Source organism: Gavialis gangeticus, unplaced genomic scaffold (assembly GCF_001723915.1).
Source record: "Gavialis gangeticus isolate Ggan-Ray unplaced genomic scaffold, GavGan_comp1, whole genome shotgun sequence".
NCBI classification, from domain to species: Eukaryota; Metazoa; Chordata; order Crocodylia; family Gavialidae; genus Gavialis; species Gavialis gangeticus.
Window position 1 is genome coordinate 26754473 of NW_017729011.1, and position 10927 is coordinate 26765399.

The 10927-nt window shown below is 38.3% G+C and overlaps 1 protein-coding gene across 1 annotated transcript; it reads left to right on the top strand.

Moving 5' to 3' along the window:
• Nucleotides 1–2656: 2656 nt before the first annotated feature.
• ZBTB34 (zinc finger and BTB domain containing 34) lies at nt 2657–9880 on the top strand. Its single transcript, XM_019510927.1, has one exon. The coding sequence runs from the start codon at nt 3651–3653 to the stop codon at nt 5148–5150; it is 1500 nt and encodes a 499-aa protein (XP_019366472.1). The 5' UTR covers nt 2657–3650; the 3' UTR covers nt 5151–9880.
• Nucleotides 9881–10927: the final 1047 nt, after the last annotated feature.

Below are 10927 nucleotides of genomic sequence, written 5' to 3' on the forward strand. Positions count from 1 at the left end.
AGGAGGGCCACTCGCATGATCAGGGGACAGCAGGGCAGGGCCTATGAGGAGAGGCTACGGGACCTGAACCTGTTCAGCGTCCAGAAGAGAAGGCTGAGGGGGGATCTAGTGGCCTGTTATAAACTAGTCAAGGGAGATCAGCAGGCATTGGGGGAGTCACTATTCCCCCGAGCACTGCCAGGAGTGACCAGGAATAACGGTCACAAGCTGGCAGAGGGTAGGTTTAGGCTAGAAATCAGGAGGCGCTACTTCACGGTCAGGGCAGCTAGGATCTGGAACCAACTTCCAAGAGAAGTGGTGCAGGCTCCTACCCTGGGGGTTTTTAAGAGGAGGTTAGATGAACACCTTGCTGGGGTCGTTTGACCCCAGTACTATTTCCTGCCATGGCATGGGGTCGGATTAGATGATCTGCTCAGGTCCCTTCCGACCCTAGAAACTATGAAACTATGAAATTGATTCAGAGCTTTTACTTGGTCTCCCGATTAGATTCAGAAGTTCGGTTCCTGAATTGGGCCGAATCTCCTCTGAATCAAATCAGCTCCCGAAGCTTTGTACAGCCCTGATATCTACATACACCCCCATATCCTTAGAACACATCTTTGAGGTAGGGCAGGTCTATTATTCTCATTTTACCAAGGGAGAACTAATAGTAAGTAACTGACTTGTTTTGCCACAGACTTCCTGTTTGAATTGGCCGAGAATTGAACCTGGGTTTCCTACTTGAGTGCCCTAACCACTGAGCAGTTCTTCCTCTAAAAGTGCGTCCTACCCATTGGAAAGTTGAATCTTTTCCTGCATGATGGTCAAAGATGGTCACTGCTGTAATAACCAAGTCTGTTAAATGCTTCAACAGTTAATCACTATTAAGTGCTTTTATAAAAGGAAGTGCTTTTTATTCTTTGTCCAAATTTGTCAAGCTTCAGCTCCTGAGAATTTGGTTTCATTAAATGTTTGCTAGATTAAAGAACTCTGTGCTATCTGAAATCATCTCTTAACTTACATACAGTGATCCAGTCGCTTTGTAAGCCTTTCCTAGGTCCCCTTTTTTCTCCATGTTTTCTACTATAAGAACATTATAAAATTGGCTCATCTATCCTAATATAGGACAAAATTAATGAAACCCAAACGAGCAAGTTAAAAAAAAAAAAAAAATACTGTGCCAGTATATGTTGCTAAAATATCATGGTATTTTATAATTGTATTAGCATTGCTAAATATACCTTACTTGTGATTAATATCCTTAAATTTGGAAAGGACTTAGAATATCTAACAGAATAGCTGCTATATGGTCTGATATGATTATGTTCATCTATGAGTTGATATTTAAAACTTCCTTCCAAACACAAAGGGACCGGTGAAAAATGTGGAGGAAGACAAGACGCTGCATTTTCATTTCAGTTGGATTGTGTCTGATTTTTAGAAGTTGCCTATCTTGCTTTTAAAGCCATCCCACTTCTGAAGGCAGTCTGCAGCAGGAACAGTCTGGAGCAGCACCACTGACAAGGAAGACAGACAGATCCTGGGTCAAAGGTGGGCAAAATGCAGCCTGCGGGCCAGGTGCAGCCTGCCAGGCCATTCTATCCAGCCCGTGAGGCCCCCCAAAACTTAGAAAATTAATATTTATCTGCCCCTGGCTGCCTGCCATGTAGCCCTTGATGGCTTGCCAAAACTCAGTTAAGTGGCCCTCCTCTCGAAATAATTGCCCGCCCCTTTCCTGGGTTCTTCTTAGGGGGTTTCTTTGCTCTCCTCTCCTGAACTCTAAGGGTTTCTAGGAGAGTGCTTGGCTTTTCATCATCTGTTGCAGATAATGTAATTTAAATTTCATATCTTTCATATCATCCTGACAGCATGTAATTTGAGGCACAAATACAAGGTAATTCAGCAGTGTGTAGAAATATCTTGATATGCCTCCTACTATGTGCCGCCAGTAAGGAATGACCTGGAGATTCCTGTTTCCTGAGCTGGAGAAGCCATGTGTGGTGGGTATGTAATGCACCTGGACTATCAAGCAACTGAAGAGCAGGGATTACTGTAAAGCCACTTGAGGGCTCTAGACCTCTGGTCAGTAGCAGTCCTGGGATAGAAAGACCCAGTGTCTGCAGTGGAAGCTTTTGAAATGGGAACCATTGGGCAACAAGTTTCTCTTTTTGTGGTTGTTTTAGTAATAACAGTGCAGTGAAAAATTGCAGAAGTGCCACTCTCTTCAGACTGCATTTTGAAATGCATTTGTTTCCATGGAGTTCTTGGAACTGCAGTTCCAGACATTTTGCAGGAAATGAGAATGCTTAGGTAGCAGGAGAAGGTTTGACTTTCCAGACTCAGAACTGCACTTGTTGCCACCTGATGACCCATAAATGAGTTCAGAAGGGAACAGCTGTTGAACAGCTCAATGAAGCCTCAGTTGTGTAGACAAAAATATGAGATGCTGAAATGACCAGAAGCAAGTAGTGTTCATTTCAAATGCATGTATAGCCTGCAAAAAAGGGACAGGTTGAAAACCACAAAAAAAAAGGAAGCTCAAAGACTGACAGTTTGCTGGTAGCTGCTGACTGAACTTTGCTTTGAGCGTTGAAGCACATATAGCATATGCATTTAGAGCTGTCTGGATACCTGGGTCTGGCTGTAAAGTAAGAGTAGTGTTTCCTTTTACTAGGAACTTCCTTACCTTGTAGTTCTAATTCCCAAAGTTTAATATTTTCAGTGTAAACTTTGTGATTAATTTCCAAGGAGAGAAGCTACTGGAAATGACTATGGGAGTAAAATATATTATAGATATGTTGCACTAGACACTGTATATGAGCCAAAGGAGTTGATGGACCTATTAATAAATAACTATTTCAATAATATATATTTGCAGCACATCTCTAGGTGCTCTCAATTAAGTCAATATAATTGCTTCTAGGAATTTGTGTGTGTTTAAAACTACAATTTTTCCCCATGCTACAGAACCTACCTTATCAGTCACCATGTTGCAGTAACAGGGAACCTTTCAGTGTATTAAATTATAATGAAAGTGTACTCTTTCATTATCAGTATGAAATCTGTTGGTTATTTATCTGTCAATGTGCATTAATACTACATGTCTGAATAGTAGATGTGTTAACTGAAAATCTCTCCAGACAGTAAGTTCTAGACTCATACAGTAAACAGTTCATTGGCCTTTCTTGTCTTTGCCAGGCTTTTAAAAAGCTTGCTGTACTTGGTAAAATAAGACTTGGGCATGTGGACACAGTGGTCCAGCAGTGGTTGTGTGATTTTTGCCTCTTACTTTGCAGCCTAGCAAAGACTTTGTAAATTAAAGCTGTAACTGGCACTTTGGTATGAATAGGGTTCTAGATGGCCTCATGTTCTGCCATTCTAGTTGAGATTGATGTTATGACACTACTTCAAAGTTGGTGATGGACACTCCAGAGCAATTGAATTGTCAGTGGCCCAAACTGTTAGTTATTCCAGGGACCGAGTTGTGAGCAGGAGACAGAAAAGCTGCTAAAGCTTAATTGATTTGTTATGCTAGATTTCATAAGCAGAACAACCCAATGACTCTACTTTGGCATACATACTCTTGTTTTTTAAATGGATAATGGGTATGTATAATGTCTCAGTGGTAAATCTCTTTATTTTCTTTCAGATTACGCTTTACAGCAGTAGAAATGGACAGCAGCAGTTTCATTCAGTTTGACGTGCCCGAGTACAGCAGCACTGTTCTGAGCCAGTTAAACGAGCTTCGCCTGCAAGGGAAGCTATGCGACATCATTGTGCACATTCAGGGTCAGCCATTCAGAGCTCATAAGGCTGTCCTAGCTGCCAGTTCTCCATATTTCCGTGACCATTCAGCATTAAGCACCATGAGTGGCTTATCAATATCAGTTATTAAAAACCCCAATGTCTTTGAACAGTTGCTTTCGTTTTGTTACACTGGAAGGATGTCTTTGCAGCTGAAGGATGTTGTTAGTTTTCTAACTGCAGCTAGCTTTCTACAGATGCAGTGCGTCATTGACAAGTGCACACAGATACTAGAAAGTATCCATTCAAAGATCAGCGTTGGTGATGTCGACTCTGTCACAGTTGGTGCTGAAGAAAATCCAGAAAACCGGAATGGAGTTAAAGATAGCAGCTATTTTGCCAACCCTATTGAAATATCTCCCCCCTATTGCTCTCAGGTGCGACAGTCGACAGCAGGTAGCGATCTTAGAATGGAAACTACTCCAAGCAAGACTTTACGCAATCGTCTGCAAGAAGAAGGACATTCAGATCGAGGAAGCAGTGGGAGCGTCTCTGAATATGAAATTCAGATTGAAGGCGATCATGAGCAAGGGGATCTGATAGTAAGGGAGAGCCAGATTGCAGAGGTGAAAGTTAAAATGGAGAAATCTGATCGGCCAAGTTGTTCTGATAGCTCCTCCCTTGGTGATGATGGATACCATACTGAAATGGTAGACGGAGAGCAGGTGGTTGCAATAAATGTTGGCTCCTATGGGTCTGTGCTACAACATGTATATTCATTTTCCCACACTTCATCCCAGGCTACTAGTGCATCTGAAACCTTTGGAAGCCTGAGTAATTCTAGTCCGTCAAGGTCTATGCTGAGCTGTTTCAGAGGAGGTCGTGCACGCCAAAAACGGGTATCCACTGGACACTTGCACAGTGATGTTCAGGGCTTGATGCAAGGGGCTGACAGTGAAACCATAGTGAGTAATCCAGGATATGAAAACAGTCCACGGGAAAGAAGTGCAAGAGGTCACTGGTATCCATACAACGAGAGGTTAATTTGTATTTACTGTGGAAAGTCTTTCAACCAGAAGGGGAGCCTTGATCGACATATGCGGTTACACATGGGAATAACTCCTTTTGTGTGCAAATTCTGTGGGAAGAAATACACACGCAAGGACCAACTTGAATATCATATTCGTGGCCACACAGATGATAAACCCTTCCGCTGTGAGATCTGCGGGAAATGCTTTCCTTTTCAAGGGACACTAAACCAGCATTTGAGAAAGAATCACCCTGGGGTAGCAGAAGTGAGAAATCGGGTAGAGTCTCCAGAAAGAACAGAACCATTTGTGGAACAGAAAATAGATAATGACACTTCGGCCTCTGAAGCTATGGATTCTAGTATGGAAATTCACACAATGTCCAACACACCTGATTAAAATACTATGTTCTAAGTGCAACCCAAGCAAAGCACATTACTTTTCTTCTGTAATAATTTTATATACAAGTGTATCAGCCTTTTAATTTACCTGATCTTTTGGAAATCTGGTTGAAATGGTCTCTGGAGAAAGCTACATAAATGTTTCTCCATCCATTTGAACAAGGCCGAGTATTTTTCACTCCTGAAGATGCTCATCATATAAAGGAGAGTGTGTGTGTGTAGGGGGGAGTTGGCTAAAAATGTTTCCTACAGGTTGATTGGGCAAAACATGAATTCGGTGAGTGAAAGACACAAAGATTGGCAGTCGTGCTGAATGCACCAGGTGGCTCTATCTTCTCTCACTGTGCTTAACTCTCGTTATTGGTAATAAGAGTTACATAACCACGTGGGAGAGAATATTGTCCCTTGCATCCCCTCCATGTGTCCTCATAATGGATTTTGTTTAGTTTTTAAATAGCTATTTTTGGTAGCTAGCAATTTATATATATTTATAAATATATAAATATATATAAATAAGATGCTTTCACTTTCCTACTCTCGATGGGGTGAATGTAAGCGTGTGTCAAAGTGTATGCCACGTACAAGGCTTTCAACTCTTCAGTCTCATCTCTGCCTAGCATTTAGGACTTTGCTGGGATTTTTGTTGATGTTTGCTTGTTTGTTTGATTTTAGAAGAATGTTTTTTGGGTTTTGTTTTATTAAAATATTATGTTGTGTCCAAAAGTGAGCAAAGCAAATAGCTTTGCTTTATAACAGATATGTAAACCAAATGCCATAAATCTATTAAGTTATGGTTGAATTGTTTGGGTTTTTGTTTGTTGTCTAGAGTACGAGCTGGACAACCTGTGGTGCTGACCTTTTTATAGAACTGTATTGTTATATTAGCAAACCCAAAAGTAGCATTGTGGTTTTAAATGTGTTTTTACTGGCCTCAGAATCTACCTTCATTTCGTACTGTAGAAACATACCAGGTAACTGAATCTAACTTAATCACTCCACTTAGTTGATTAATACTAGCCCAAAAGGGATGTTGTAGTTCAAACTACAGTACTTCCAAGCAGTGTTGTATTAGGTCTCTTCCCAGAGAGCTGTTTCAGGTGCACATTGACTTCCTACTTATAGCTCCAAGTGACATGCCAGCACTTGGAATTTGTACTTTTTTGTAAAAATACTATATGGGAATTGCGAGCAATATGTCTGTTGTTACATATGTGAGTATTACAGAGTCACTATGGCTTCCCTATAATTTCAGTGGTTAATGTTTTCTGCATTAAGAAGCCACCAATAACTTTAAAAATACTCTAAATCTTTTTTTTTCTTTTTTACCAAATGCTTTTTTTTAATGTGGTGCTAACTTTACCTTTGATATCATTTAGGTCAGTATAGTATAGAAAATGTGAAACCTTATGGTAACAGTGAAAAAAAAGACAAAATCTTTTCAATGAGATTATAGCTTGAAAGAGACCTCAAAAGCATGAGCTAGCAAACACTACTAGGTGGAATTCTGCCTGATCAACAGAATTATGGAAATAACAATTGTGTTGATCACAAGTTTTTAAATATATACAAGAATTATGCTTTATAACATTTGGCACTATATTTTTTTAGTCATTTTTCAGACATCCAAAATGTACCTGCGATTATGCTTTTAATCTCTTGAAATTAAAAAAAAAAAAAAAAAAAGAAGCTGTTTTCCAAGTTAAAGGAAAGCAAAAAGGTAGGTTTGCTGGCTTACAGTGCTTTTTGGACTTCTATAACAAAAATTGCTTTTTGTGGGATTTTAAATATTTTTCAAGCCCTTACCCCATGAGTCTGGGGTATATTTGTGCAGTAACTTTTTTTATAAAAATACACTAGCTCTTAATATTGTGACAGTCCGCAATAAGGATTAATGTTACTAAATACAGACTTACACTATAAAACCCCAGCTGCTCTATAGGAGTAGTTTTAGTTAAATCGGGTATATAATCTGCCTTTTCCTCCTAAAACTGCCTAAATAAGGGGTTTGTTCTCTCCCTGAAGCAACAGTAGAGCTCCTGTTTCCACTAATGGAAATCGTACATGTGCATCAAGGGGAGGTTAGATCTCTACATGTTTACCCACTTAAACACGTGTTGGTGTTTCAGATGTTGTTCTTACATATGGGTTTTTAAGTATTTAAATGCAAAAAATTGTGTTTTGATAAAATTAAGTTTGAGACGCACAAAAGCCAAGGAATGCAGAGTAAAGCTTGACCTTTTATCTTAAACTTGTGCTGTGACGCCTTTGGGATGGCTGGTTTCCATGGTAATATGAGTTGAGGATAGTAGGGGAAAAGGCTGTAAACTTTTGCATTTCCTGACTTTTGTTCTGTCACAGTCTTAACATTATTTAAATATAGTTCTTTGTATTTGTAAATTTATTAAACTGGTTTGAGTTTACCAAAGAGTGACTTATCCAAAATTGTCTCTGACAAATATACATCACTTTGATTGTACAGGTTCAGGTTCAAACATTGTAATGGGACTGTTAAGGGGCAGGAAATGATCATTTTTCTACAATATCATTATTTAGCAGTTTGTAAGTTCCACTTGCTCCCATTCATGTTGGTATAATATTTACCTTTTCCACTGCTAGCAGTGTTAAGAATTATCAAGCCATAACACAGTACTGTAAAGTTGAGCAGTGCTTCACAGGATGCATACATTTAAGTAAGCATAGAACATCATTGAGCATTATATTTATACTTCTTGCAAAGTGTGACTGGTAGAAAGTGAACTTCAAGTCTGGCAGCAGCAATTAAATTGTGCCTTGTCACATGATGGTATGCCAGGATTAACATTACCATGAAACATAAAGCATTATCAAATTGAAGTTCATTTCACAAGTCCACCAAGGCAAAGTATGCTGTGTTATTTTAAATAAGTTTTGAAAGTACTGTACAGTACCTGTTTCTGTACAGTTTTAAGTTAGCACAGAACTGTTAAACATTTCATTTACAATAAATGCAGAAGTCAATAAAATAAGTGATATGTGAAGAAATATTTGACAGTAAAATACATCATGAAATCATTATAGGCTAGTTCATAATTGAGTCTCTTCTTGATCTACCTTTTTAATTTACATAGACAAATGTGAAAACAGTGACAGTGTCCTTTCCTCTAGATGTTAAACCTATTATTACAAACTGTGAAGACAAAGAATTTTATACTTTTGCTAATGTTTCTGGTTTTAAACAGTTATTTTAGTTTTCCTAATCACTTATCTTCCATATACTTTCTATTAAAGTTGTAAATACATTTAGAAAATAACTTTGTAAATAAGTGTAGTGTCTCAGAAGTTCAGTTTTGGTCAACGGAGCGCCTCATGATTGGTTTTGCATTTTAGTGTGAATTCTTTTAATAGCATAAAGGATACTGTCTATTCACTGTTCAGCAGAATATACTGTAGACCTAAATTGATAGTTTTCAATATTTTTATCTTCCCAAACACGAATAAACGTGTTTTTATACTGAAGCCTTCAGTTTATTTCTAGCTGAAATGATAAGGCCTGCTATAACTGTTAGGCTGAATTATGGGAAGAATAGCAAGAATAAAATCAAGGGCTGGGAAAAGATTGATATGAATGAGCTTTACCTTTAAAAAAGAAGTATCTTATTTTAATTGTTTATATTAGTTTACTGTGATTATTTTATTGTGATTTTTCTGAAAGGGTTTCACATGAAACCATTGAAAGGGACTCAAATATGCAACACCTAATCTATTTTCCAAGGGAGTTTTACCCTTGAATGGTGCTTTTAGACTGGTCAGGGTTATTTATTAAATTTTATATTGAAAGTATTTGGGGAATTGTGTAAATTCTTTATATGAATCTGTTTAGTTCATGAATTGTAAATTTCATAATACTCAGTGACTTAATCAGAAGTTCAGTGAAGTCATTCAAAATGTTCAAAGTTTATATCCATTAGGTTTTTCTTACATATCTTTTTAATAAGTGCCAGAATAATTGTATTTAATGCAACTTTAGACTAAACGTGTTACTCTCCCATCCTTGCAATGATGTTGACTTTGTTATGCAAGCTTACATAAAAATGTTAACAGAAGGGACAACTCTGTTCCTGTTTTTATTCAGGGATGTGAAGCAAAGAATCAATAACTGAGCAGACTTGCTTAAGCGTATATAAGCAGCTGCTGCTACAGCAGGTAAAATAAACTGCTCTCTCTCCAATTTACAAATGCTATGAATTCAACCTTTGGACTTGTCCTGCAAGTCTCTGGTTGTGTATCTGATTAGAGTTAGAACTCACTTGCACAACATTAACAGTGTTTATTTCCTTAACAGAAAATGGTATTTTTAAATAACTTTTATTATTTGTACGGTTTTCATGATAAGTATTTGAACAGTTTGAATGACTTGACTTGGTGTCATTATCTTGCAATATAAACTGGTAACCTCACAACTCCACACTTCATCACCACATGAAGTAAATGAAGCTAGCTAAGCTGATGCTGTAACAACTAATAACTTGCCATTAAGGATTATTTTATAGCATGAATTTTAAAATATTTATTCAAATGATATTTTACTCTTGTATTCATTTTGTTTTAGATTTGTGACATGAATATTTCAGTGCTGCTTTATTTTGTTTGGATGAATTTTCGTTTCTTGCTTGTAAATTGCTTTTTTTATGGTATAAATAAAGTCAATGGGAATTGCTGTTTGTAAATTAAAATGCTTCTAGAGCAAAACAGTGGTGTCAGTGTATAAATTCACATATTTAAACACTAAAGACTTGCATTTTCTATGCTGTTTTATCAAAACATCTGTAAATGGTTACTCTTAATCAAGGGGTCCCTGATATGACGTTCCAAATGGGAGGCAAAGAATTCCTGCTCTGCCTTGACTGAGGCTACTACTCAGTCTGAGGCTATGCTGCAGGCATGCAGTGATGCACAACTTGTCTAAAATGCTTCCCAGGTTCCGGTTTTGCTGTTGGCTGCAGTTAACTGACCCTGTGTCCAGACTGAATTCAGGAGTTATGCTCTGCCTCCAAAGTGGAGTTCAGTCTGGACGCAGGGTCAGTTAACTTCAGCTAACAGCAAAACCGGAACCTGGGAAGTGTTTCTAGCAGTGGGCTCAAGTTTTCAACCTGTGGTCCACAGACTCCAGGGGTCCGCAGACTATCAGTCCTTGAAAGATGACTGATCAATCCAGAAGTATGCAGATACCCACACTTAAAATGAATAGGTGTCTTCCCCTCCATTCAAAAATGTTTAGGGGCCCACAAATAAGAAAAGGTTGAAAACCACTGAACTAAAACATGGGTGCCCAGCACTTGGACAGGTCCTTAATTGGTCTGTCTGCAATCAGCCAGCTGGTACTTTACTCCTTGCTTCGTGAGAGCTGACCAAGAGAATGCTCAAATTCCATGCAAGTATCAATTCCAGCAGTAAATTTTCCCCTTATCTTTGGCTAGTGGCATGCTTCGTTAATTTTCTGAAACCGTTCTATCCTTGAGTGGCTCATTTGCATTCCAGAATTTAACCTTTTCCCCTGAGGGCCAAGCAATATTGTTAGGTCTATACAAACATCAGTTACACTGTATCATTATATTGTGATTCCATTGCACTTGGTTATTGTTATTTGCACTTATTTTCACTGCGCATGGAAGGCAAAAGGTGAACACAGGAGTTGCATTGTATTGCAAAGCTGGTTGAGCTTCAAATGAGTGATAAATTTGGGTGGAGGCAAAGCTTAGGTTACATGTATAAATATATTTTAGTGCTGCCATAATG

What these genes read in the sequence shown, in the direction of transcription:
- ZBTB34 (XM_019510927.1), top strand. Translation starts at nt 3,651, where the DNA reads ATGGACAGCAGCAGTTTCATTCAGTTTGACGTGCCCGAGTACAGCAGC.